Source organism: Canis lupus, chromosome 3 (genome assembly GCF_003254725.2).
Source record: "Canis lupus dingo isolate Sandy chromosome 3, ASM325472v2, whole genome shotgun sequence".
Classification (NCBI taxonomy): Eukaryota; Metazoa; Chordata; class Mammalia; order Carnivora; family Canidae; genus Canis; species Canis lupus.
The window spans coordinates 17,869,668-17,897,556 of NC_064245.1; the positions used below are offsets into that span (position 1 = coordinate 17,869,668).

General features: G+C 38.7%; 1 protein-coding gene across 1 annotated transcript in view; it reads right to left on the reverse strand.

Moving 5' to 3' along the window:
• Positions 1-27,889, reverse strand: part of ADGRV1 (adhesion G protein-coupled receptor V1) — a 517,368-nt gene that overhangs the window by 92,039 nt on the left and 397,440 nt on the right. Inside the window, exon 86 of the mRNA XM_025438360.3 lies at positions 418-575. Within this exon, the coding sequence (XP_025294145.3) occupies positions 418-575 (158 nt within the window). The remainder of the gene's footprint in view (positions 1-417; positions 576-27,889) is intronic.

A 27,889-nucleotide genomic window follows, 5' to 3' on the forward strand; every position in this document is an offset into this window, starting at 1 on the left:
AGAGACACAAGCAGGCTCTATGCTGGGAGCCCGACGTGGGACTCGATCCCGAGGCTCCAAGATCACGCCCTGGGCTGCAGGAGGCGCTAAACCGCGGAGCCACCGGGGCTGCCCCTGAACATTAATATCTTAAGGACAAAACTGGAACCAGCAATAAAACCTATGGAGCCCTGAAGAAAGGGACATTTCAGGAAATGTCAAGAAGCAGGAGAAACTAGAGAGCCATAGTTTAATTTATGGCCTCAGAGCTGGAAGCTGAGTCTAACTTCTTTTTTTCCCTTTTCCTTTCCCTTTCCCTTGCCCTTTCCATTTCCTTTCCTTCCTTTCTTCTTTTTGCTTGGTTACAATCATTCCGTGACATTTTCCCACCACTAAAAAGTTCCCATCTCCAAAGTATAAGTAGGGTTCCTTCCAAACCTGCAGCGTTTGTTCTTCCTCTGAAGACATCATCATATGCTTTCCACTGTGGCTTCACCTGGTAGGCATGGATAAATACCACGAACACCACTACCAGGCACATTGAAGGAACCAGGGCCGCGGTGAACAGAGCTGCATAGATGTTTGGGATGAAACACCTGGAAGAGAGAAGAGGCGACGAGGTAACTCAGACAGCTTCAATATAAACATTTCTAAATTTGGAATGTGTTACGTCATCACTTTATACTAACTCTTTGTATGGAAACGTGGGCAAAAGCAAATTTTTGGTTTGCCAGATTGAAGCTTTGTTTGAGTGGAGGCTACCCGCTTACATCTAACCCACTGCTTCACGAAGTCAGTCAGTTCCACGGAACACGTGCATCCTGAGGTGCTCAGGAAACTTTAACAGAGGTTGTGATAGAATAAATCTGAGAAGAGCATGTTTGCTTTTCCATCTGGTTGGCTCTAATAGACCAAGGTCTCATTGAGCGCCGCATAAAAGGTGGCATCATGGAAAAGCGAATTTGAAGATTCCTAGGGCTCTGTTGTTTCCACAATCTTGTTTTTTGAGTGAAAGACAGTTTTGTCATTTTTAAGTTATACATTTCCCCAAGAGCCATTAATTCTTTTGAAAATGACAACTTTCCATTTGGAAGTTCTACTGTACAACTGTATCTATGATTACTGGGTTTATTTAGATCAGTGAGGTCCAAGGTAAACTCACATTATTTATTTTGGGAACACTGAAAATCCATGGAAAATGGTTTCAGAGATATAACTAGAATTTTTTACCCATCGGTCATAAAATCCTCTTGTTCTTTACATAAAGGCCTTCACAAAGAATGTCAAAATGGAGGACTATTAAATATATAAATATCTCAATATCTAAAACTGTGCTTTTGAGGTATAAAGAACACACCTCCCACAACTTATAATACTAAAATACTTTTAATTACAAGAAATCTTAATAGTAGGGAGTAACTCCTTTCAGATGTCTTTTTGTGACTTCTTCATTTTTAATATCTATAAACCTAGATTACAGTATAACTAAAAATAATGGATTCTGAAGGAAACTCAATGAAAGAGTAAAACTATTTAGAAGGAAACCTCAAAATCCAAAATATAGGTAATCAGGACAAACAGCCATTCTTGCAACTGGGAAAAATAGTGCCTCAATTTTAAACTTAAAAAGAGATACATTATTAAAGACCTTACTTAGGTATTAGTTCTGATTAACATGATCTGGTAAATGTATTCCTCAAGTAAACAAGACACATTTCAAGAGATATTTCAATACACATTCTGCATCTGCAAAGAGATGTCAGAATGATGAATATCCTGGCTTTTAGAATTTAATTTGGACAGCACAAAGCCTGAATCATTCCCTGTACACTCATCTGTATGCCAGAAGACCTGTATCTTCCAGGTAAAAGGCGTATGATTAAATAAAACAGGCAAATGCTAATGGCTTTGATCTTGAATATATTTCTGCACTAAAAATAGTAGTCATGTTGGCTACTCATTTTCTGTACACTGGCTTTAAACAATTGTTTTCGTCTGAATTATGGATTCACTGCCAGAGTCTGGCTGAAAGTTGCTTAGACCGACATGGATACTGACAAAGGAACTCACATAGGCCTCAATGTTTTATTTTTACCTTGAAAAATGTCATCACAATTCAACTTCTATCTGTAAAGTAGAGTTACTGAATCTATTATGACTTGTTCATGGTGTCATAAACACTTCATACCAAGTGCTGTGGCAGAGGTTTGACTCTTCAACATCTACATTGTTCTGTGGCTGACCAAGTTTGGTTCTCATGTCTCTGTTTGAAGTGCTTTCCTAAAAACTTTACTTTAGAAGACAACCCTTGAAAGCAGAACCCAACAAATGGCACACTGTCCTGGTTAAAAAAAAATAAATGAGGCAAAGTGAACCCCTAGGAAGTTAGAAGGGACTAGGCAAGTCTGCAGTGGCTCTTGGGAAGAGGAGGTAATCCTCTAAGTTCCATACATGGCTCTTAAAAAATCTTTGCAGTTCTCCCTGCTTGTACAATTACTTGGCTATGCTGGCCCATTCTTTCAGAGAAGGGGGCAGGAAAATTATCCAATTCTGAGGTGACCCGCTTTCTTCTGTTTCTTCAGAGCTGTACACTTGTACAGTCATGGCCTCTCATAAGTACTGGGCTGTTGAGAGTGCCCAAAGTTTGTCCTCCACATGGTCAACGTGGGGCCAGATCATCGATGGGAGGGCCTTGGCCCACAGCATGCCTGGTCCCGTTGGCAGCACCTCCTGCCTTGTTGGCTACCTCAGCACTGCTATACTGCATAGCCCTGCCCGTGCCCACTTCTGTGTAGCTGTCACTCCATGCCAGTCTTCCGCCAACAAAAAATGATTTGCCTTATGTAAGTACCACCTTTCTTAGGGACTAGGGATCCAGACAACTCTTCTAAAACACTATCAAATGAGACAGATGCAAATGAGACAGGGCTAAAAGGGTATCCCACCAGTGCAGACAGTAGTCAGGACCCCCCCCCCCCCACTATGTCTATGGAAAGTAGGTGGAGCAGGCTATGTCATTCCACAACACTTTCTTTTAAATTCTCCTCCTTGAACTTTTCCTTTAAAGTTAATAGGTATTGGGATGCCTGGGGGGCTCAGTGGTTAAGTGTCTGCCTTTGGCTCAGGGCTCCCAGCATGGGGCCTGCTTCTCCCTCTCCCTCTGCCTCTCTCTCTGTGTGTCTCTCATGAATGGATAAATGAAATCTTAAAAAAAAAAAAAAAAAAAAAAAGCTAATAGGTATTACTCTAAGTTTCTGATCAATACAGTATGGAATTTCTACTGTGTAGAATAAAACTTCTGACATACGTTTAAAAGTGCCCAAGATAAATGAAGTACAGTCTACCCTTAAACAACAACAACAACAACAACAGTAACAACAACAAAGAACAACAACAACAGCACACAAGCCTCACCAACCAGAATTTCTTTCAGTCCCATCGAATAAGATATATAGTACATCCAGGTAGTCTGAAGATTAGGTCACATGAATGTGATGTGTGGAGTTAGGAAACTGAATATTACATTAGAAATAGTTTCTCAAGAAAGGCTGGGAACAAATTCTCGGAAAAAGTGAATGTAATGTAAGAACTGAGTAAGTAGACTGAATGCTATACACACATGAGCTGTGGAAGCAGCTGATGAGCGCTCTGGCAGCTACTGCTTCAAGAACAGATCTGGCAATTGCCAGAGAAATGACACAAAAGCTATGTGGATTTGCTTTCTTAAAAAGGGTGAGGAAAGTGTGGCTCATATAATTACCAGCTCACCCAGCTTCAAAGTATTCTGGTGGCCCTCCTCTCTTCTGGCGTTGCACACTACGGGATTCTTGCAATCACATGACTAATTTTTGCTGTTCCCTTTCAAAGTTTCATGAGTGAATTTCCTTTCTTATTATAACCCACAGACAATCTAATTTATTTCAACATCTTCTCAAAACTTCATAGCTTCATCCTTTTCTCTATTTTCAGCCAGATGAAACAAGTAGATTCTGTTTCATTAACCTCGTCGTCCCCCTTCTGGTCTACTCTTAGAGCATTCACCACAATGCTTTATGTCACTTTCTTTTTAAATTTTATTTTATTTATTTATTCATGAGAACACACACAGAGAGAGGCAGAGACACAGGCAGAAGGAGAAGCAGGCTCCATGCAGGGAGCCCGACGTGGGACTCGATCCTAGGTCTCCAGGATCATACCCTGGGCTGAAGGCAGCGGCGCTAAACCACTGAGCCACCCGGGCTGCCCACATCACTTTCTAATTTACTGAGATTACCTCCCTTAGGTAGCACTTTATACTTATTGAAGTGTTTTCACTTACATTACCCAACTTGATGTAAAAAAAATTATGTGGGTACCATGGGATATCTCACTTTCTTTTTTCCCATATGAAATCAGCATAAGAAGGAACTCAGAAGCAAAGGAGTCCAGGAGAGACATAAGCTCCACTCACAACTGCTAAACATACTGGGAGAGACACAGGGAACTCCTTGTGTGTGAGACTGTGATTCGAGTCCAAATAAATTAATGTGCTTATTACATTTTTAAAGATTTTATTTATTGGAGAGACAGAGACAGAGAGACAGAGATAGTAATAGAGACATGAGAGCACATGACTGGGTTGGAGAGGAAGAAGCAGATTCCCCACTGAGCAGGGAGTCCGATGTGGGGCTCAATTCCGGGACCCTGGGGCCATGACCTGAACCGAAGGCAGATACTTAACTGACAAAGCCACCTAGGTGTCCCTAAATTATATTTTAAAGAACAAGTTGACCCTGGCAAACTGGAGGACTTGAAGAAATCCAGGGTAACATCTGGGTTACATAGGTAATGAAAAAAGAACTAGGTGATGAAAAAATACAGGTGACCCTTGAGCAATGCAGGGGTTAGAGGCACTGACTGCCTGTTCCACTGAAAAATCCACATATAGGGGTGCCTAGCTGGCTCAGTCAGTGCTGCATGTGACTCTTGATGCCAGGGTCATGAGTTCAAGCCCCACATTGGGCATGGAGCCTACTTAATTAAAAAAAAAAAATCACGTATAGTTTCTGGCTCCCTAAAAACTACCGAGAGCCTACTGTTGACTGGAGCCTTACTGATAACATAAATGGTTGACTAACACATATTATGTGCATTAAAATACATATGTATGTTATATGTATTCTCCATTGTACTGTTAGGATAAAGTGGGATGCCTGGGTGGCGCAGCAGTTGAGCATCTGCCTTTGGCTCAGGGTGTGACCCCAGAGTCCCGGGATCGAGTCCCACATCAGGCTCCCTGCATGGAGCCTGCTTCTCCTTCTGCCTGTGTCTCTGCCTTTCTCTCCGTGTCTCTCATGAATAAATGAATTTTAAAAAATCTTAAAAAAAAGAACAAAGGTACAGAAAAGAAAATGTTATTAAAAATCATAAGGAAAAGAATATACATTTACAGTATGAACTGTATTTATTTTTAAAAAGCCGCATATAAGGGGACCCTCACATTTCAAATCATGTTGTTCAAGGGTCAACTCTAAATGTTTTTTTCTCAAGGCCTTCTTTGTAAGTACTTCTCCTCAGTAAGACAATCATAACAGTAATGATTCGGAGGCCCACATGCCAATCTCCCCAAGGTAAATCTCCTTAAAATTTCTTTACTGATGGCACCTACATCAGCAGCTACATTTGTTGTTTCAACCAACTTTTTCTTCCTGGAAACTCCTGGTGATATGTTACTTTATCCGGGGATAAAGGAGATGGATGGCCTGTCAGTTTTACCCTAGAAATGTACTTAATGTATGACAAATAAAAAATTGTTCGTTTATTGTAAACTGGTTTCTACTTTGTGTGAAGAGTATAGGGGTGCCTGAGTGGCACAGTCGGTTAAGCATCTGACTCTTGGCTTCGGCTCAGGTTGTGATCTCAGGGTTGTTGAGACAGACCTGGTGTCAGGCTCTGAACTTGGCATGGAGTCTGCTTGAGATTCTCTCTCTTTCCCTCTCCCTCTTTTTCTCCCCCTGCTCGCTCTCCCTCTCTCAAATAAATGAATAAATCATCAAAAAAATGTACAATATATCTGTCTGTTGGCCCTGGGTGAAGAATACGGATGCTATTAGATAGATGCTTATCAGTTATAAACAAAATCTAGGCCAATACTTCTGATTTCAATATTCCCTTCTGTGCATGTACAATTTACTTTCTTTCCAAAGATGATATTATTTAACACATATTTTTTATTCACCTGTGAATTTATATTTGTGTGTATGTACAGATTTCCTGTCTCATCCAACATGGCCAGAGAGGTTTAGAGAAACACTTCAAGCACATTAATTTTTCCTACTGAATACATTTATGATGACATCAGAGAGAAGAGAAAAATAACAGTTTGGATTTAACTAGCTGCAAGGTAGGAAAATATGTTTATTCTTCTCTCTGTCCTCCTTTTGTAGTGCATATAGCGGTTTTCATACCAAGCGAAATCATTCATTCATTCATTCATTCATCTACTCATTCACTTATTTATAAGCTCAGTGTGGAAGCCAATGCAGGGCTTGGACTCACAACCTTAAGATCAAGACCTGAGCTGAGATCAATAGTCTGATGCTTAACCAACTGAGCTATCCAGGTGCCCCTTGACTGAATTTTTAAATTGCATGTTCCTTGAAGTTTCAACTTTAAACAAAAAAACAAGATTATGTTGCAGACAAGCCCTACAAAGTGAAATTGCATATAAGGGTAATTGTATGGACTTAGAGAGGAAGGGAAGGAACAAAGTATTTTCCTGGAGTGAGTTAGATGGATAATGAAAACTGTTTTAAATATTACTGCTACTATTCCTTTTTTTTTTTTTTTTTACTGCTACTATTCCTAATTCTACCACCACTACTCCTAATACTAGCAGTGATCACTTTTTATGTGTTAGGCATTTGTTATATGCATTATCACACATGAACATCTACACAATCCCATTAGCCTCACTGTATGTATGGAAAAATGACGTCTGGATTACAGGAGGGCAAACTGCTAGCAGCATAAGCAGGCTCATTTATCTTCACTGCTACCCCTACAATTCTAAAATTATTTCTACAATTCCAGTAGAGACATATTAGAGCTGGTGGTAAACATGCTAGTGTCCTCCTTGAGGACAGGAAGTATAATATTTTCTTTATATTTCTTTCTCCTTAAGAAATGCTTGTTGCATAATCAGACCCTTAAGAAATGTTCACTGATGTAACTGATTTTTAGTACTTTTTAAAAATCACTCCAAAAAAAGGGTAGGTACAGAAAATCCCGCATTTCATGTGCGCCTGGGTCAATAATAACCCAAGCAACGTTTGAATATCTATCACATACTATGTACAGTGCTAGCCATGGAAGGGCACAGAAAGATGCCTGGGCATTGTGCTTCCCATTCAGAAGGAGAGGAGACAAGGAAGGGTTGGAGGAACATTCAGATGCTTAAAACGAGAAGTGAGAGATTCTGTGATCCATGAAAGATGAAGAGGGTTTTTTTTTTTTTTAAGTTTATTTATTTATTTATTTATTTATTTATTTATTTATTTATTATTTATTTATTCATGAGAGACAGAGAGAAAGAGGTAGAGACATAGGCAGAGGGAGAAGCAGGCTCCTTGTGGGGAAGCCCAACAAGGGACTCAATCCCAGAACCCTAGGATCACGACCTGAGCTGAAGGCAGATGCTTAACCACTGAGCCTCCCAGGTATCCTGAGTTTTTAGCATTCTAATTTCAGGTTCTCTGAAGTCCAACTATACCTCATCATTGGCTTTTGAAATTCTATGAGAATGCCTGAGACTGTAACTCCACCCTCTTTAAGTAGCTTTAGTGGGTTTTTATGTGCAACTATAATGGCCACAATTAAAACACAGTGAGTGAGTAAGTGATAGAGAAAGAAGGAGTGAGGACACACTGTTGCTTAAAAACAATGTTGCTCTTGAAGATGGAGTAGAAGATCATGGGTTTTAGAGCTCAGGCTAGGCCAGGTTAGTGTTGCTATCTAACTTGACAGACACATTGACAACTGCCTTTGAAGAAGCCAAAGGAAAAAATAAGAATCAGTCTCATTTTCCAGTACTTAGAATATATCTCTATGCTTCTATTAGTTGAAAAGATTGAACAAGGAAGAACATGGACATATCAGAGCAGTATTGTTTCATATACTTCAAAAAGAGCAGATATTTGGGATCCCTGGGTGGCGCAGCAGTTTGGCGCCTGCCTTTGGCCCAGGGCACGATCCTGGAGACCCGGGATCGAATCCCACATCAGGCTCCCGGTGCATGGAGCCTGCTTCTCCCTCTGCCTATGTCTCTGCCTCTCTCTCTCTCTCTCTCTGTGACTATCATAAATAAATAAAAATTAAAAAAAAAAAAGAGCAGATATTTAAGTTTGTCAAATATTAAATTGTCTAAAATTTTCAAGCAGATATATACATTAAAAAACCCAGCCTTTTATTGTGTCTAATTAGCTCTTGCTGAATGAGATAGTTGCCCACATCCCTAGCTCATTAAAAAGGTAAAATATATTTACACATAAATTCCAAAGATGAATAGTAGGCTCAAACTATCATAAACAAAGGTTAGAGATAGTTAATGAAAAACATTCTAAAAATCATGATTCCACAAACGACCTTGTCTTTTTCTCTTTTTCCAAGAAACTCAAGTCCGAGCAGTCTGTTCCCTGAACAACTTGGTGATTCTGTTGAAATCAGCCTATTGGACCGTGCTTGCCAACTTTGCTCCAGGTAAGTTCCAGTGAATCAAGCCCTTTCAGAATTTAATCAAAATAAGGTCAGGCTGACTTGTTATTTTTTTGCATGTACTAATGCTCTATGTTCTCATAAAATAAAATTGTTTGGTACTGGAAAATGTCATTGTCGTAGTGTGCTCAAAGCTGTCCTGCCCTTACCTATTATTACTCACCAAACCTCTAAATGGGTGGCTAAAAAGTTTTTTTCTGACTAATTATATCCCCTTCTTGTATCTGAAGATAGTAAAATTATACGTCTTTCTATATTGACAAAAAATAGATCTATAAGCTGAAATACAAGATTAATGTCCAAAAAAAATAGTTGTCTTTTTGTATCTCCCAACCTCTATTTTGCTTCATGACTGCACCTGTGGACAGAGAGCCTTAGAGTGTAACCTTCAGCAGGAAAGCAGCTTCAGGTGAGGCTGAGCCTTCATCACATCATAGGCAGGAGGCAGTACTTTCCATCCTAGATTAATATTGTAAATGAAGTTTTTATTTTTTTGTGCTTTAAGCCTGAGATTTCAATAAACTCAAAACATTTAGGAATAGTGTAGAAGAGACTGCAGGTGGTGTGTTGTGTTATCATGAATATTATTTCCTCTTCCTTAAGATTTTTTAATTTATTTATTCATGAGACACACACACACACACACACACACAGAGAGAGAGAGAGAGAGAGAGAGAGGCAGAGACACAGGCAGAAGGGAGAAGCAGGCTTCATGCAGGGAGCCTGACATGGGACTCGATCCTGGGTCTCCAGGATCAGGCCCTGGGCTGAAGGTGGTGCTAAACTGCTGAGCCACCCGGGCTGCCCTTATTTCCTTTTCCTGATGAAGGCTTGGTAGGCTTTAAGGTGTTCCTTCACCAAATACTCTTACAATACACTTGCATATGTTTCATTAGAGCCCATGAAAAATATGAAAAGGTAGAAATGTAGGTCTATGCTGACAAGAGCATCCCTGTGGCCACTCTAGTGATGATACAGATATTTTAAGGATCAACAAACTCTGACAAGCCATGGCAATGGTTTCTCCAAAGGGCAAGAATCACTTGGTAGAAGGCTAATCCAACTTTTATTTTATTTATAAAAAATATTTAATTTATTATTTAGAGAAAGAGAGAGGGAGGGAGAATGTGTGTACGTGTGAGAACATGAGGGGGTGTGGGAGGGGGGCAGAGGGAGAGAGAGAAGCAGACTCCTCAATGAATGTCAACCCTGAGATCATGACTGGAGCCAAAATCAAGAGTTGGATGCCTGACTGAGCCACCGAGGCACCCCAATAAACCAACTTTTGGTTGAACACATTTTACTGATCAGTAGCCACATTATACTGTCCTGGAGATTAGGTCCACAGACTCTCCAAATTTATGTGAAGGTCAAATATGCTGCAAGAGAAAATTTCTAGAGGACTCCCTGCATAAGTGAGTGCTCAATCATACCTCCACCTTGAATTACCCATAGTCCCACTAACATGTACAGCACACTGCAAAAACTGGTATTCCTAAATGCTGATGACAAATCATTAAGACAATGTTAAGTGAACTCATTCATAGTGTTTAAAATATACTGTATTCTTCCTGTGCTATTAGTAAAATTTAAATCTTAAAATCCTGAAAACAGGGCTAACTTAACTATTGAGAAAACAAGGGAAATGTGACTACATGAAGTGACTTGTCAAGCATTTAAGGTCATTATCCTAAGTTGTATATATTGTAGTTTTGTCTTAACTCCAACACTCAGCTCTCTTGGTGAGCCCATTTCAATTCTGATATCCTGATTTTTTACTGAACAAATATTTATGGATGTTGATCTTCAGAGTAATGGGTTAGCACATCAGAGATCATGTGCTGAGCTGAAGGCAGACGCTCAACTACTGAGCTACCCAGGTGTCCCTTGTTTAGTGTTTTTATGTGTCCTGCAAGGTAACAGTTATAGATAAAAACATAAGAAGTATAAAAGGTCCTCCTTTCCTGAAGGACCTTGGAGCAGGAAAAACAAAATGCAACTAAAAGAGACTTATAAAATCCCATAAATGCACTGCCAACACATGAGGGATACCTAATAACGGTTTAGAAGGGTAAGAAATATGGGCCACAATATCCAGGGAAAATGGGAGAGTTTAGGGATTAATTTCAGAAAAGGAAAGTAAAGATAGAAGCAAAGAATTTGCGGGCATCTGGGTGGCCCAGAGGTTGAGCGTCTCGTCTGCCTCTGGCTCAGCATGTGATCCCAGGGTCCTGAGATCGAGTACCGCATCGGGCTCTCTGCATGGAGCCTGCTTCTCCCTCTGCCTGTGTTTCTGCCTCTCTCTCTGTGTCTCTCATGAATAAATAAAATCTTTTTTTTAAAAAAACAAAAAGAAGCAAAGAATCTGGAGCCCAAATTCCATCCACTCTGTGGGAAATCCCCAGTTTTGATGGGGGGAAGTGACACATCTCACTCTCCTTGAAGCTTTGCTATCTGAAGGATTAGATTACAGCTGTAGAAGCAACATTGAAAAGCTCCAGGTTGGAAAGCCCTAAACTAGACACTAGATTGATATAAAGTGATCTCCTTTATGATGTGTGTAAAGAAGTTTCTCAAAAGATGGTAAATGATATTGCTATTGAGGGTCTAAGTGTGCGGAAGATCAAAGTAGGTAGAGGCATCTCACTGGATTAGGGTAATACGGCCTACAAAAAAAAGAGTGTACTGTTAAGAATGAAGGCTCTGGAATCAGACTATTTAAGCCAATCGAGGTACACCTTTTATTGACATGGTGACTTGGGCCAGTATTGAGCTGATCCTTACCTCAGTTTCCTAACAAGTAAAATGGAAAGAATGAGCATCTCCCTCATAGGAGTGGAGTGAGAACTTAATGAGTTAATACATGTAAAGACCTTGGATCAAAGCCTGGCATGCTGTGGGTGCACAATAAAATACTTCTCATTATTATCATCATTTATTACTAAGCCCCAAATCCTCATATTTATATACTTTCCTTTTCTGAAATTAATCCCTAAACTCTCTTAAACACACATACATGACTTAACCTGCATTTGAAAAAGATTCCAAATAGTAGAGAGATAAATGTAACATTTATCACTTTTATGTGTCAGGGAAAGTGCTTAACACTCTTGAGGTCAATGATAGGAAAGGTTTTTTTTAAAAAAATATTTTATTTATTTATTCATGAGACACACACAGAGAGAGGCAGAGACACAGGCAGAGGGAGAAGCAGGCTCCTGGTGGGTAGCCTGGTGCTGGACTCGATCCCAGAACCCCAGGATCATGCCCTGGGCCAAAGGCAGATGCTCAACAACTGAGCCACCCAGGTATTTTGATAGGAAAGTTTTTTTAACTGGGGTAATCAGAGAAGACCTCATGGAAGAGGTGGGGTTTGATATCAGTTTTTCCCCTTTCCAATTCCTTACTAATCAGCACATGTTTAGTGATTCAGTTATGCAAATAAGAAGATCTGCCTGTGTCCACAATGGCTCTGCAAGAGGGGAAGGAGGAAAACTTTCCCTTTGCAGCTTTTCCCTATGACTCATGTGTGTTTCTGCAAGACCAGTTGTTGAAACTTGGTTCTAACTTGAAAAGTCAAGGTAATTAGGGGTCATTCAAAAGAGAGGCAAGTAATAGAGAAGGCAGTTCCACACAACATGATGGCACCACCACAGGCTGACGAGCAGGCCTGGCGCAGAAGGGTCAGCAGTAGCACACAGAGCTGTTGGTTCAGGGGCTTCCCTAGGGATTGAACTGCTGCTTTCCTACCTGCTGTATTCCTGATCCTCAAAGCCTTCAAGGAAAAGGCAAAGGATGCAAGACAAGAAAGCCAATTCACTGATGGTTTTTCTAGAAAAGGGAGAATGTCTAGGGTCTTGGGAGCCTGCATTCTGGATAGGGTGGCTTCTGGGGGATTCTCAGTGTTAAATGCTAGAAAGCAAGCACTGTGAATGCTCATCATCCTTCGAGGCTCACCAGATGGATAACTGTACTTCCTTCTTTCATTTTAGAAAATGCTCTTCACAGAATTCTAGGACTAAAAGGATAGTGAAGGCCAGCCATCTGCCCTCCAGCTTTACAGGTGAAGAAACCAAGGTACAAGAACTTCTTTTTATTTTATTTTATTTTATTTTATTTTATTTTATTTTATTTTATTTTTATTTTTATTTTATTTTTTTGGTACAAGAACTTCTGAGGCTTGCTTGCCTAGCACCTGTCTGAACTCCTAAGGCATTCTTTATTATTATTATTTTTTATGATTTATTTATTTGAGAGAGAGAGAGCATGAGAGTGTGCACACTGTGGGAGGAGCAAGAGAGAGAGAATCTCAAGCAGATTCCCAGTGAGCACTGAACTACATGCCTGCACCCAATCTTTTTTTTTTAAATTTACTTATTTTATTTATTTATTTATTTTATTGGAGTTCGATTTGCCAACATACAGCATAATACCCAGTGCTCATCCCGTCAAGTGCCCCATTCAGTATCCGTCACCGAGGCACCCATCCCCCGCCCACCTCCCCTTCCACTACCTCTAGTTCGTTTCCCAGAGTTAGGAGTCTCTCATGTTTTGTCTCCCTCTCTGATATTTCCCACTCATTTTCTCTCCTTTCCCCCTTGATTCCCTTTCACTATTTTTAATATTCTCCAAATGAATGAGACCATATAATGTTTGTCCTTCTCCGGTTGACTTACTTCACTCAGCATAATACCCTCCAGTTCCATCCACATCCAAGCAAATGGTGGGTATTTGTCATTTCTAATGGCTGAGTAATATTCCATTGTATACATAGACCACAGCTTCTTTATCCATTCATCTTTCAATGGGCACCGAGTCTCCTCCCACAGTTTGGCTATTGTGGACGTTGCTATAAACATCGGGGTGCAGGTGTCCCGGCATCTCACTGCATCTGTATCTTTGGGGTAAATCCCCAGTAGGCCTGCACCCAATCTTAAGACCAATGAGTTCATGACCTGAGCTGAAACCAAGAGTCGGATGTTTAACCCACTGAGCCACCCAGGTGCCCCCTAAGTCAATGCTTTAAATGAGGCACAGGTAGAACTGGAGAAAAATAACCTAAAATGTTTGCAAGGGTAACATTCTGCTAAAAATCTAAAAATCCCTTTCTTAGGAAGTGTCTTCGGTGCTTTATTTTACTCTTTCCTAGGAGCTGGGGGACTACTGAACCAATTATAAAATAGAATGATAAACAGGCATATTTCTGAATATAATACACAATAGTCATGAGCCAGGCAGCTTGGACAATAGTTACCGTTCCCATGAAAGTTGTTTGTTTTTTTTTTCCTTCCACATTTTTCCCCTTCCTTTAATGACACCACACATTAAAATTTTTGCATAATGTAAAAATTCATACAAAAGATGAAGTCCCACTTAGTTGGAGATGTAACAAAGATATGAGAAGGGCAGTGAATCCAAAGTCACATTCTGTCACTTATAAGCCCCTCTTCCACTGAGGTTCTTTCACCCCCTAAAGGAAAAAAAACCCAAAAATCAAAAAAACAGAACAAAACAAAACAAAAAAAAAAAACAAAAACAAAAACTGGCTTCAGTTGAACCAGTATTTTATCATAAGGAATTTATTTTTGACAACAGGATGTTCCTGTTATTTTCAAGTCTTGCAATTTCAACAACAGGATTTCAAGGCAATGAAATAAAATGGGAATGGCAGAGTGATATTAATTTCTGAGCATAACCATGAATGTGTAAGAAAAATCCAAAGAGCCTAAAACCTGCCTTAAAAAATTTAAGATTATCTCCTTCACGAACTTTCTGAATTTCTTTTAATTAAAAAAAGTCATGATCTAACATGCATTAAAGATTTCTGGCTGAGGTTCTTTTTAACTTGTAGCAAAACTTCTTAATTGTAGAGCTAGGCCATAAAAACTTCCTTTTATGATGGTTGGTTCTTTCCCTTACTTCTCTTTTTTCTTTTCAAATAAAAACTTCCATGTGCCATGAAATGGAAATAATTTTTTAAAAAGATTTTATCTATTTGAGGTAGAGAGAGAGAGTGTGTGCACTCCTGAGACAGCATAAAGGGGAGAGTGGAGAGGCAGAGGGAGAGGGAGTAGCAGACTCCCCGCTGAGAAGGAAGCCTGATGTGGGGCAGGGATGGGGTTAGAGGGACTTGATCCTAGGACCTAGGGTTTCTGACTGAGCTGAAGGCAGATGCTTAACTGACTGAGCCACCCAGGCACCCCTGGAAATAATTTTAAAAATATGCTTAAAATTCAAGAGTGGGATATACATATCATCTGGGATGGTATCATGTGCTTTTAAATGATAAAATCCTATCAAATGTCAAGACTGTTCTTCGTAACTCATTTGGAAGCCTGTTACTCAGGTGTGTGAAAGGGAGTTCAAAGATATCACCTCCTCTAAATCACTCACTTGAAGATTCTGCTGCCTGCTATCACCAAAAACAGAGGCTAATCTAACTGGGTTTGATTATGGGTGAAAATACATCAAAACCTACTACTTACTGTCTGCAACATCCTAAGTTGGAAAAGGAAGAATGATAACTTCATAAAACAGAGTGAGAGAGCCAAGTGCTTATATGTGTGGACTCTGAATCAGGTCTGGCTTTGAACCTTCGCACTACTATTTTAATAGCTATGTGACCATGGGCAAGTGAAATTACCTCTCTGAGCCTCAGAATCTTTACTTGTAAAATATGAATAAAATCTATTTTTTAAATAAATGTGCTGTGAGAAATAAGATTAATTTGATTAAGGTGCTTAGCATAGTACCTAGCATGTGGTAAGAGCTCAATAAAGGGTACCCATTATAATTTACTTTAGCATGTGAAATGGTTTAATTCTTTGTTGAAACACTGTTATATTTATTCTTGTATAGAAATTATATGTGGCATTTAACTATTTAATCCTTTCATATGATACCCTAATATTTGGTTAATGTCACTGATTTTTTGCAAAAGCAAGTTTATCCACAAAATCATCAACACCTCTAACATAGCGTCTGACACCATTTCTCAGAAGAGCAAGTACTTCCTTGAACACCCACAGCAATGACTTAAATGTGAAAGCCCTGGTCAATGGTCATTTGAAAGCAGGAAGGATATACGATCTTTAAAATACATCTGTTTAAATATCCATTTGGTTCTGCCAAGATAACCCACATAGTGCATACAAAATCCTAGATTTAAAATCACAGAAAGTTCGGGTGGGATTAAATCTTTATGTTGGGCTAGAGATTACTTAACTACTCAGGGAATCTCTACAGCTGCTGTTTTGAGGTAAGAGCACACACTGTCTCAGTGGCCTCCCCTACTTTGACTAAGCTGTTATTTTCACAGCAATGTTACTATACTTGGAAGATATTTTCTTTGGCAGTTGAGGCAGCTTTGTTAAAGGTTTCTATCATGTAATTTCAATATCTGAATAACAGCAAAGAACATCCTCATGATGGTTTTTTTTCCCCCCTACTTTCCCTCTCAGCAAAGAGGCACTGAACCTTTCTTATGCTTCTTTATTATTTCTATAAAATATTCAAGTTTAGCTTATGTTCCTAAAAGGGTTTTATTTTTATTTTTATTTATTTATTTATTTTATTTTATTTTTTAAGGGTTTTATTTTTAAACATTTTATTTATTTATTTGAGAGAGAGGGAGCAAGTGTGCAAAAACACATGCGAGCAGGCTCAATCTCACAAAGGCGAGACCGTGACCTGAGTCAAAACCAAGAGTCAGACACTTAACTGATTGAACCACCTGGTGTTCCCTCTAAAAGGGTTTTAAGTAGCTTATAAACATACTCTATACAAACAAAAATAAGAATGAGAGAAATGAGGCAAATAAAAAATAAACTAAGATTAAATCAGAAATAGGGTACCAAAGTGCCATTTCCTATAAATGAGTCATACATGCATCCCAATATGCAGGTGTTTCAGAGGCGAATGTGCATTCACTCACACACATGCACACACCCACAGTAGTTCAAGAGAAGACAATGGTTTCCAATGTGGAGGAACCTGGTTACTATGTCTTACAATGGACAATGTTGTTGATCTTAAATTCACGGAAAATTCAGTATTGACTTTCACATGACTGCTATTCATTCATTCATTCATTCAGCAACAAGTATGTGCAAACTATTAGCCAGGCTCTCTGCATACATGCCTTCTGACCTGGAGAAGATTAGAGACTAGCATAGAGGAGAGGCTCATGCCAAATCTTAATGCAATATGTTAAGTGCAATAGCACAGTCGCCTGAAGCATGGCAGGAGCTCAAAGGAAGGAGTGAGTTATTGTGTACAGGGAAGTTGGATGGGGAAATCATATTTGCCAATAAAGAAATGATATTTGAGAAGGATGTTTCTTACTTAAATGACCTGAGAAGAAAATCATTTGCACAGTCTTGGGAAAGCCATATTCTCTTTTTCAGACAATGGCAAAGAAAAGGCAATGCTCAAAGATTTCTCAGCTTTGCTTCCTGTTGGTTCAGGAATCATCTGGGCTCTTAAAAAGGGAAGCATGGCTTGAGATTTTCAGGAAGATAACATAATTATGATTAATCTTTGTTCCTCTGGGGCTATAAAACTTTCAAGGCTAAGGATTTGTGTACATGCCCTGATTTTTGGGGGGCAGGGACTTGAATTAATAACTGTAGAAAATTAAAACACAGGCTTGACTGGTCTAAAGATACACGGACTATGTTTTTTACCAATTTTAGAAAAAAGGCCTGAAGTGAGAGGGAGACACATCATTTCACAAACCCTCTACTATAGTTTGTGTAAAGGATAATTATGGAGGAAAGCTCAAGAGAGCTGCCATGTAAGAATTTCAAAAGTGCCCCAAATAATCCAGAAATCACAGCTGCATCAGGAAGGAAGCAGTTACTGAACCAAATGCTCTCTTCTCAGGACCCTTCGACCCAGTGAAGATGTCAAGGTATGACCTGGAAGATCAAAGCTGACTGGAGGGGCTTGGGAAGTAGAGTAGAGGTAGTATTCACTGGGCCTCAAAAAATTCCACTTTCCTTTAGTGGCCTGAAACTAAACAAAACAACTGAAGATGAGTATTCGTATTGGATAAAAGTAGCAAACTGATGAAGACTGGAGCGGCAATATTTCTGAAGGGAGAAGAGGGCTCTTGATATTGAAACTGCTTACATTTCTATCTTTTAAATGTAAAATTGTCCTTTACTGATAAATAAAAATTCTCCCTAAACTATAACTGGAATCTGACATAAACATCTTTAACTAGACACGAGTTATTTAAAACACTAAGTATAAAGCCAGACTCTCCTGAGAGCCCAGTAGCAGGATGGTTGTCAGCATGCAGTTATCTTGCAAAGAAACATGGCAAAGCCGAGCTTTTCCTATATTTCAAAGCCATCAAGAAAACAGAGTACAAAACACTATAATCCATCCCATAAATGACACACTGTGCAATTTTGGAAAGTTAGATCCTCAGAGGCATCTTTTTGAGGAGAAAGTTTCAAGAAAATAGGCTATCGGGCTGTCACACATGCTAAAATCAGATGCCTTATTCTTTTTAACTCCCTTTAATCCTCATAAAAACTCACTGCATGTTAACATTTGCATTTGCTCGGAGTTTCAAGTGGAACACTGTCTCCGGTCTTTCTTGAGATTGATTGATTTTTAATTTTTTTTTAAAAGGAAAGCCAGAAACTTCATTTTATAGTATAAATATAATTATTACCAAATAAACAGTACCAAGATACTGATATAATAAAGCCACGGGCAGTTCTCTGTCTATAGTTAGGCAAATGTTTAGGACATTCTTCTATCTTTTATATGAAAGGTTTTATAAGCCACACATAAATCCAACTGCTGATGAAATCATGAAGTGAGCATCAATGTAAAAAAAATCACTCATTATGAAAACAAGGATGCTGAATATAATTTTCAAAAGTCAAATACATTTAAAACATGCATTTAATCAGTACCTCTCAGGTTATGGGTTGAAGTTCATACACTGAAGAGTCAGGTTTGGCAATACTGGGTGCCATATGGGTCCTTTTAGGATTTTTGGGTTCCGTGTCCCATACTAGGTGCTCTCTACATACTTTTACACACAATCTTTAGTTCAATTCTCATGACGACTCCATAAAACAAGCACTATTACCTCCATTATTTCATTTGTTGAATATTTACTAAGCACTTATTAGATGTATGATACTGTTCAAGGTTCCAGGGTTAGAGCAGTGACTAATCACCACAACAAAAGTCTTTGCCCTCCTGGAGCTTATACTCTAGTGGATACTGCTCCTTTCCCTTTCCCTTTCCCTTTCCCTTTCCTTTCCCTTCCCTTCCCTTTCCTTTTTCCTTTCCTTTCCTTTCCTTTCCTTTCCTTTCCTCTCCTCTCCTCTCCTCTCCTTTCCTTTTTCCTTTCCTTTCCTTTCCTTTCCTTTCCTTTCCTTTCCTTTCCTTTCCTTTTCTTTTTTTTTTTAAGGTATTTATTTATTTGGAAAGAGGGAGAGAGAGAATAAGCAGGTAAAGGAACAGAGGCAGAGGGGGAGAGAATCTCAACAACCTGAGAGGATCCCCACAATTCTGAGATCATGCCCTGAGCTGAAACCAAGAGTCAGACACTTACTAAGCCACCTATGTGCCCCGATACTGCTTCCTCTTAATTCTTTTAAATCCAACCTTGTCCTGAGCTAACTGATTAGAAAGAAATGTAAAAGTAAAAATTCTCCTTAGACCACAGCTGGAATCTAGCATAGATACCTGGGAGACAGAAAAATATGAAACACACACACACACAATATATATACTTTTTAAAAAAGATTTTATTTATTCATGAGAGACACACACAGAGAGAAAGGCAGAGACACAGGCAGAGGGAGAAGCAGGCTCCCTGCAGGGAGCCCGACATGGGACTTGATCCTGGGTCTCCAGGATCAGGCCCTGGCGGAAGGTGGCGCTAAACCACTGGGCCACCAGGGCTGCCCTAAATATACTACATCTGATGGGTGATGAAGCCATGACAGAAGATGAAATAGGATAAGGTCATTATAAAGTGATCTTTATTGTTAATTGCTAATAATATTGCTCATATTATGTGAGAGGGTCAGAGAGATAGTCTCTCAATAAGAAGTAAAATTGAGATATGAGAGTTTTCTATGACCAAATCAGTGAACTAGACCACAGATGTCTCCATCGAACAACAAGGATAGATAGTAATATTCCAATGGTATTCTCCGCATGTTATTGTCCCAAACAAATTAATGCCGGTCTAGAAATGGTAGGATATCACCCAGTGACTGCTTCACTACATTAGGAAAGAGTCCACCTTGTTTCTACACAAAAATCCTCATTGTTACCACACGTACCCAATAGGGAAGGTTATTATTCTAATTCTTTATCAGCAGGATCTGGAAGGGGACATTGAGAATTTTATTATTGACCAAGGTTCCTAACTAAATATGAGTAGAAATACACTGCTTTTTTTTTAAGAGTTAAATACTGTACTTGCTAACTTACTAAAGCCCATGCCTCATATTCATTGAAAAACTTGAATGCACAGGTGTAAGGATCTAGTTGGAGAGGGTGATAATCACATTTACAAGGTATTAATAAACTAGTAAAATATGTTCTGGCCATTGGGTGATCCTGGATTCAAACAGTTTGCTCTGGCCTTTGAGCCACGTTATTTTGCCCATTCTTTTCTTTGCTCAGGCTAGCCTGGAATTTATGCATGGAATGTTCTCCTCTCCTTCCAAACTACCTAGTAAAATGCTTCTCATCCTTTAATGCCTGGCTAAAACATCACCCTCTCCTCAAGTTTTCTTTGACCGAATCTACCCACAATGATCTTTCCTTTACCTGAATTTCCATATTACTAATGATTTACTGATCTGTACAATCTCTTGTTGTTTTCGTGTCATATTGCTCCAAACAGAGTATAAGCTTTTCAAAAGCAGAGCTATGGTTTGCTCATTTTTGTATACTGTTCAGTGCTGTACATAATGGCACATGATAAAGGCTAGAGAGACAAAAAATATTTTTTCTCTTACCTTTATGGTACTGCCAGTCTCTACTTAAATAAGATTGCTAAAAGCAAAGTCAATTTATTTTTTATTTGAAAATATTGAAATAACAATATCAAAGCAAGTGCAATTCTTATCTGGGTTAGGTCTTTCATTTTTCTGACATCTCTATTTTTACTTATCCTGCTTAGATTAAAGAGCCTTTGGCTATTTTACCTTGAGGTATGCTCCAAAGCAAAGCAAGAGCCTTAACAATTCTTTGTTGAATAGCTCAAAATTGAACATGAAAAAGTTCTTTTGATAGTAACATGAAAAAAAAATGCATACTAAGTGATTATTACTTAAAAAACACTCATTACCAGTGATAGAAAGCATTGCTATCTTCGTGTGTGAGGGAACGTCTTAAATGGTTAAGGTCTATTTTCTTTTTCTGTGTCAAATGTATGTTAAACTTCATGTACCATGAAAGCAAAACTGACTTTAAGAAGTCAAACTAAAAGATCAGGCTTCTGTCGTAAATCACTATAGACACTCTTCAGCGTGAGGTATGAGTGCAGTGTGAACATGTAACCGCCATTGACTAAGCGCTAGGTGCTCTTTTCAGCAGTAGAGGAGCAGAGTGAGCAGAATAACTTATTTAATACCTCACAATAATTTTAAGAGGGAATTACTAGTATTATGATTCCCATTTTACAAACAGGAGGATCGAAGCACAAAGAGGTTATATAAGTTGTTCTAGGCTGAACTCAAGGAGGAAGCAGAACAACCAGATTTTGGACCCAAGCAATCAGTGTGACTCCCAAGTCCCTCCTCTAATCTCTGTACCACACTGCATTTTTAAACAAGGAGGCTCTTAGGACTGGGCACTGAGCAATGTCTCCTTACCAAACACAGCAAAATGGCTCAGTTGGTACAGCATGCGTCTCTTGATCTCAGGGTCATGAGTTAAGCCCCATGCTGAATGCAGAGCCTACTTAAAAAAAAAAAAAAAAAAAGAAAAAAGCTAGGGAAAACCCCCCACAAAACTTGTGGCAAAAACTTCTAGAGCTTCAAAGAGTACCTCCATCAAGACATCTTTAAAAAAAGATTTATTAGTTTGAATCTATCTATCATCTATCTATCATCTATCTATCTCTTTATCTATCTATCTATCATGTTTATGTAGTGTACAAACAATACATACATACATATATATGTAAAGAATATAATAGTAATACCATAATACTAATAGAATAGAATAGAATAGAATAGAATAGAATAGAATAGAATAGAATAGACATTCCTCTGGAAGGCAAATAAACACAACAGATATGTGTTCAGGCTATAGACAACTCTATGGTATGACAGCCAAGAACACACCATAGGTTTCCTTCTTTGATTACATCTGAAATAATGAAGTAGAGAGGGAACTTTGGTGCTTCCTCTCAAAAGAATTACATGTGCGTTTCCCAGATGTGGAACAGGAGACTGCTGATAAAGCAACCACACAAGGCTCAGGCTGTTGCTGAGCACACATTAATAAAAAATGCTTGGTGTTACGATTAGCTCAAACTATAGCTTGTTTGTTCTGTTAAGAAAGAAAAAATAAAAAGCCAGAAATCAGGATTTCAATAAAGAGTTGGAACAAACAGTGGACCCTTTCAGCACTTGGAATCACATGTGACACCATCATAGAGACTGCTTCCTAGGGTACCTCTCATTTATGAGTTTACAAGCAATGTTTGTTAAAGCCCTGACACACATAACTTTAGAAATGCATAGAAGAGACAGAACAGATATTGTCTGCTAATGTGTAGAGTATTATTTTTTAAAGACTGCTATAGTTTCTAATACTGAAATTTTATACAGATTAAATTATCCTGATTTAGTATCTAAAGATGGCTCTCTGTGATGTGATTGGCTTAAACCCAAATGTATCATGCCAAAGCACTGCAACATTTATTTTATTTTAATATTGATGGAGGTAGACATGTCTTGTGAGGTCCAAATGGGCAGCTCTGGCCCACATGTGATGGAAATAAAACAGTTTACTTTGTGGCTGTAAGAAATGTGTGTGTCTTTGTGTATGTGTGTGTGTGTATGTACACTAACCGTACTGTGATAATTATGATTCATTATCATTTGTGATGACTCTCAATCATATGACACTGGATTTTTTAATTATTCAAAAAAAAAACCCAGCAAAACACAATTTCTTCATAATGCATTAATTACTCAACTGATTCGAGAGAAGTTTAGGCAGACCTTAGGGAGCATCTTTGAGCTGAGTGAGCATGTCTTCCTGGGCCAATGGTGTATGGACTAGAGTAATTAGATTTTAGGTAAGTCAGTAGAATCAAACTATTAGCCTCAAACTTCAAACCTCTGTGAAGTAGTTAAATAATCAGATTTCTTCATCCTAAAAACTATTTCCTGATGGAGAGCTAATTTTAATTATACCTCTGAAGTTCTCCTCAAATCGAAGGTGCTCCCTAAGGTGTTCCTGATATATAAGGAGAAAGAAAACAAAAATATTAAGCACATATTTAATTTGTACGTGTTGAATGTGTTTTTAGAGCATCATGAAAAAAATTGGAAGTCACTGAAATCTCCCGATGGTATTAAGGTATTAAGAGATTATACTAACCCACTGAAATTAATATTTCCATTAAGTTAGGCCTCTGACTTCAGAAAATTTCCCTGTTTTAAGTGGTTCTAGTACAGGTTCTGCCCTAAGGAGGTTATTTGACATTGGGCAATTCACTCAATTTAGTTGGGCCTCAATCTCATCATCACTTAAATAATGAGATGCCAACAGGAGAGGTTAGGTAGGAGATGGGACTTCAGTTTCTTTACTAAACCTAAATTCTATCACTCAAATCCATTTTGGCCTGGATTCAATATTGAATGCATTCATCAAGGTGCAATGACCACGTGCTTTTTTTCAGTATAACCTGGGATGTTAATAAACTTCATCCTCCATAATTAGTGCTAAAATAAACTCGTAGTTGATGATAATAATTGATGGAGACAATGGACCAGGTGACCCAAAACTGCAGATAATTGGAAATTATATCAGTATCACATTGTCATTAATCTTTTACTTGGATTAATAGCAAATATCACTTCTATTCACTGAAAACACAGTAGCTAGAAACTTGGCAGTCTGGGAGTAGCCTATGCGGGATGACAACACCAGCATAAATATAGTATCTGTTCATAGAACCACAAAACAGATTCCATATGCAGATAATTAAGAATTGAGTGTATATAGGAGTCAGCATCAACATACACTGACTCAGCAAATATTTTAGAGTCTACAAACTCTTGCTCATTTGTATAACAGGTGATTTCTGCCTTTGTGAAGCCAATACTCCTTGAACTCTTGCTCTGACTTTGAGCAGCAGGGTCCTCCACCAATCTAACAGGTGAGAAAGAACCCTATTTTAAAAGATTCCAGAGAAGGCTCTGTATTCACACAAACACTTAATGACTCCAGTTAAAATTTCCCTGTTTCTAATCCAAATGTTTTATGCATCTGCTCAAATTTCTTTTATTCGGTTTTATCTTAAGTACAGATGCAGAGAGAAAAATAGCCATTTTTAAAATAAATTGGAACATATACACACAAATAGTACATTTTTCTTTTACTGTGACAGTAACTTAACATCTTTCATCCTTCTCAAAAGGCCTTATTTTGCATAGACAAAGCATTACATACCTACTTATTGATTTTTAAATTTCATTTTCTACCTGTTACTAATTTTTTTAAAGATTTTATTTATTTATTCATGAGAGACAAAGAGAGAGAGGGGGGCAGAGACACACGCAGAGGGAGAAGCAGGCTCCATGCAGGGAGCCTCATTTGGGACTTGATGCTGGGTCCCCAGGATCACACCCTGGGCTGAAGGCGGTGCTAAACTCCTGAGCCCCAGGGCTGCCCTGTTACTCATCTTTGTAGAACACTTCTGAAGCCTTTCTAATTTGTTTTCAGTCTATTTTTTTAGGTGAAAGCCACAGCCTAGAGACAAGCATCTAATTTAAGGGTAGTAAAATTGTAAAGCATAATCATTCCTTTACTCTGTACATAGTTTTTAATGTATCTATTTCCTTGCTTTCAAAACTTTGGCACCTACTGATTCACAAAAAATGCACAATACAGTCTTTTCATCTTCTGTTTGTATTCCTGCACCGTTTCCTCTTCTTCATTTGCATCTATCCACCTTGTTTCAATCTTTCAGAGCTGTGATTCTACACCTGCCCTTACTGAAATCATCCCATGATAATTCAGCACTTTCCCAGTTTCTCTACTTGAAATGGACATCTGTTGTTTGTTAGTTTCTGTGCCATTCTGTCATCCCTTTCCCATGTTCTGGAATCATATCCCCCTCTTCTTACAGAGTACAGATTACATATAGTTCTGGTTAAATTAGTCAAGCAAACAGGTGACCCTAGTTGGATGGTCAGTGCTTCATCCTTTGGCCATGCTGATTAGAGATGGGAAATGACTCCAACAGTGTCTTCCCACTATGGTGGAAAAGCATATTGCTTTTCCATTGGGAAATCAGAAAGATCAGTGGCCTGGGAATTGCCATGATGGTCTCTTTTCCTGCCTCATGGAGAAAACCTGCCAGTAATGAAAGTAATAAAGGAACTCACAGGTAAGTCATGGAGTGAGACAACTCTGATGACATCTGTATTCAGAGCTGCCTGACTCCTTCAGCCGCTCTGAAGGCTTTTATATACATGAGCTATGGGTTTTCCTAGAATAGTTTGAGTTAGACTTTTGTGAAATGCAATTTTAAATACTCCAAGAAGATGCTAGGACCTTCTAAATCCCACGAAATAACTTTCACATTGTGAACATCAGGTTCAATACATATTTGATATGGTTACATATCTCCTATATATTTGGAATGTCCATGGGCAGTAAGACAATATGAGAAAATGAACACATTGGGAATTCGGGGAGAGCTAGTGATGGCATTATACCCCAATTTAAACTGTGCTATTTGGAAGGGATCATACTGGTAGGAACATTTGAGGTATAGTTTTTTTTTTTTTTTTTTTTTTTACCAAATAACATAAGGGTATTCTTTCTTCAAAGAATTCAAGCAAAACTGAGTTCTATATTGATGTTAGGAGGTATATGTGACATCTCAATCCCCTACAGCTCATCTTTCATCTGTACCAAAGTTAGTTCTTAAGAGTTTTGGAGAGAATCAGGTTCCTTATGTGCATATATCTAAAATGCTAGCTGTCACTGAAATAGAAGTGAATTTATGAGATGAATCCCCAAGAGACTAGTTAATTCTTTCTAGCCACTCTACTTGTGCAGTTGCCTATGCCAGAAATCTGAGAATTGTCCATGACTTTTCTCCCTCTAAATCAAATCAATCACCCAGGACTGACAACTATATTTTATAAATATTTTTCAACCCATTCATTTCTTTTCATCTACAATGCCACTATCTATCCACAGGTCACTATTACCTCTTGTCTGGCTTATGTAACTAAGCTTTCACCTCCACTCTCTGTATTCATCATTGATTTCCCTACAACCTCTTCCCTATTAACAATAATGATGGTTGGGGGGAGGGGGGCTTTTACAGTTCAAATATAATAAGGGCGTGTTTTCTCCTTAATCTTTCAGTGACTGCAATGTTATCAGGATCAAGTCCAAAATCCAATCTGGCCTCTGTTTATTTTATTCTGATCTGGCCTTTGTGTAGTTCCTCCAGTAATCCAGGCTTCCTTCCTCCAGTAGGATTTTCCTTCTACTCTTAACCTAACGATTGCTACTATTCTGATAGGCCTTGTTTTCAAATGTTATTTCTCAGGGACACCTCTTATGACATCATCAACTAAAAATCAAGTTCCTCCATTGTACAATTTCATAAATCCATTTAATTCCCTCTGGTGGAATTCATCTAAATGGTAGTAGCTTTTGAGGCTTATCTGTTTAAAGCCTGTAAGCTTCCCAAAGGCAATCACTGTCCTTTTCATACTCCTATTACAGTGAAGAGATCATTGATTATTTATCCACATAACTAACTTTACTCTCCCTCCCCCAAATAAAATATGACAGTATCTTTTCCCCAACACATAGTAGTACACATATTGGGACACAGTTCTCCAAGAGTCTGTTTCTGCAATGGCTTGCAAGCACAGGCACTGACAGCTTTTGTTTTCAAGAATGTAGGGAAAGCCTTGGAAGATAGAGATAGTACTTTCCTCTGGAGCAGAGGACAGAGTTATTTGCTGTCAAGTATCATAAAGATGTGTCTCTCTAGTGTGAAGATCAGAGAGATTTGCTTGCAGCCCATGATAAAAAAATAAGGTTTCCTAAGCTTGAGAATCCTCAGGTATGATGCAAGTGCACTATGTGCACAGCATCCACCCAGACTACTTTGCACTAACCCTGAGTCTTGAGGGTGTGCAAGGGGAACTTATGTGAACCTGAGTTGTCTGCTTGCCAGGTCATGAATTGCGTTGTCTTTGACCAAGAATTCTCATTTCTGGCAGTATTCGTGCACTGTGGCAAGCCAATTTGTTAGCTAGCAAGGAGGGTAAAATTTTAGATACATCAGAGTTCTAATTCCAAGGGGGTCATCTATGTCTTGTAATTCTTTACATTAAAAACAGCTAAAAAAAAAAAAAAACACCAAAACCCTTTTTTGCATCTGATTTCCAACCAGAGATTCTTTTTTAAAAAAGATTTTTAAAAATTTATTTACTTGAGAGAGAGAGAGAGAGAGAGAAAGAGCATGAGCGGGGCAGGGGGAGGAAAGGGGCAGAGGGAAAGAGAGAGAAGCAGGCTCTCCACTGAGCAGGGAGCCCCACACAGGATCATGACCTGAGCCTAACTGACTGAACCGCCCAGATACCCCTCTGCCAGAGATTCTTAAGCCATGAATTCTTTTTTTTTTTTTTAAAGATTTTATTTATTTTTTTCATGAGAGACACAAAGAGGCAGAGACATAGGCAGAGGGATAAGCAGGCTCCTCATAGGGAGCCCGATGTGAGCCTCAATCCCTGAAATCCAGGATCACACCCTGAGCCAAAAGCAAAACTTAACCACTGAGCCACCCAGGCATCCCTAAGCCTTGAATTCTTAATCTGGGGTATCAGGATGGGTTTCATGGGAACTACGAGTTCAGTATGTAAGCACTATTGCCTTAACACAGCTCTTGAAATAAGTA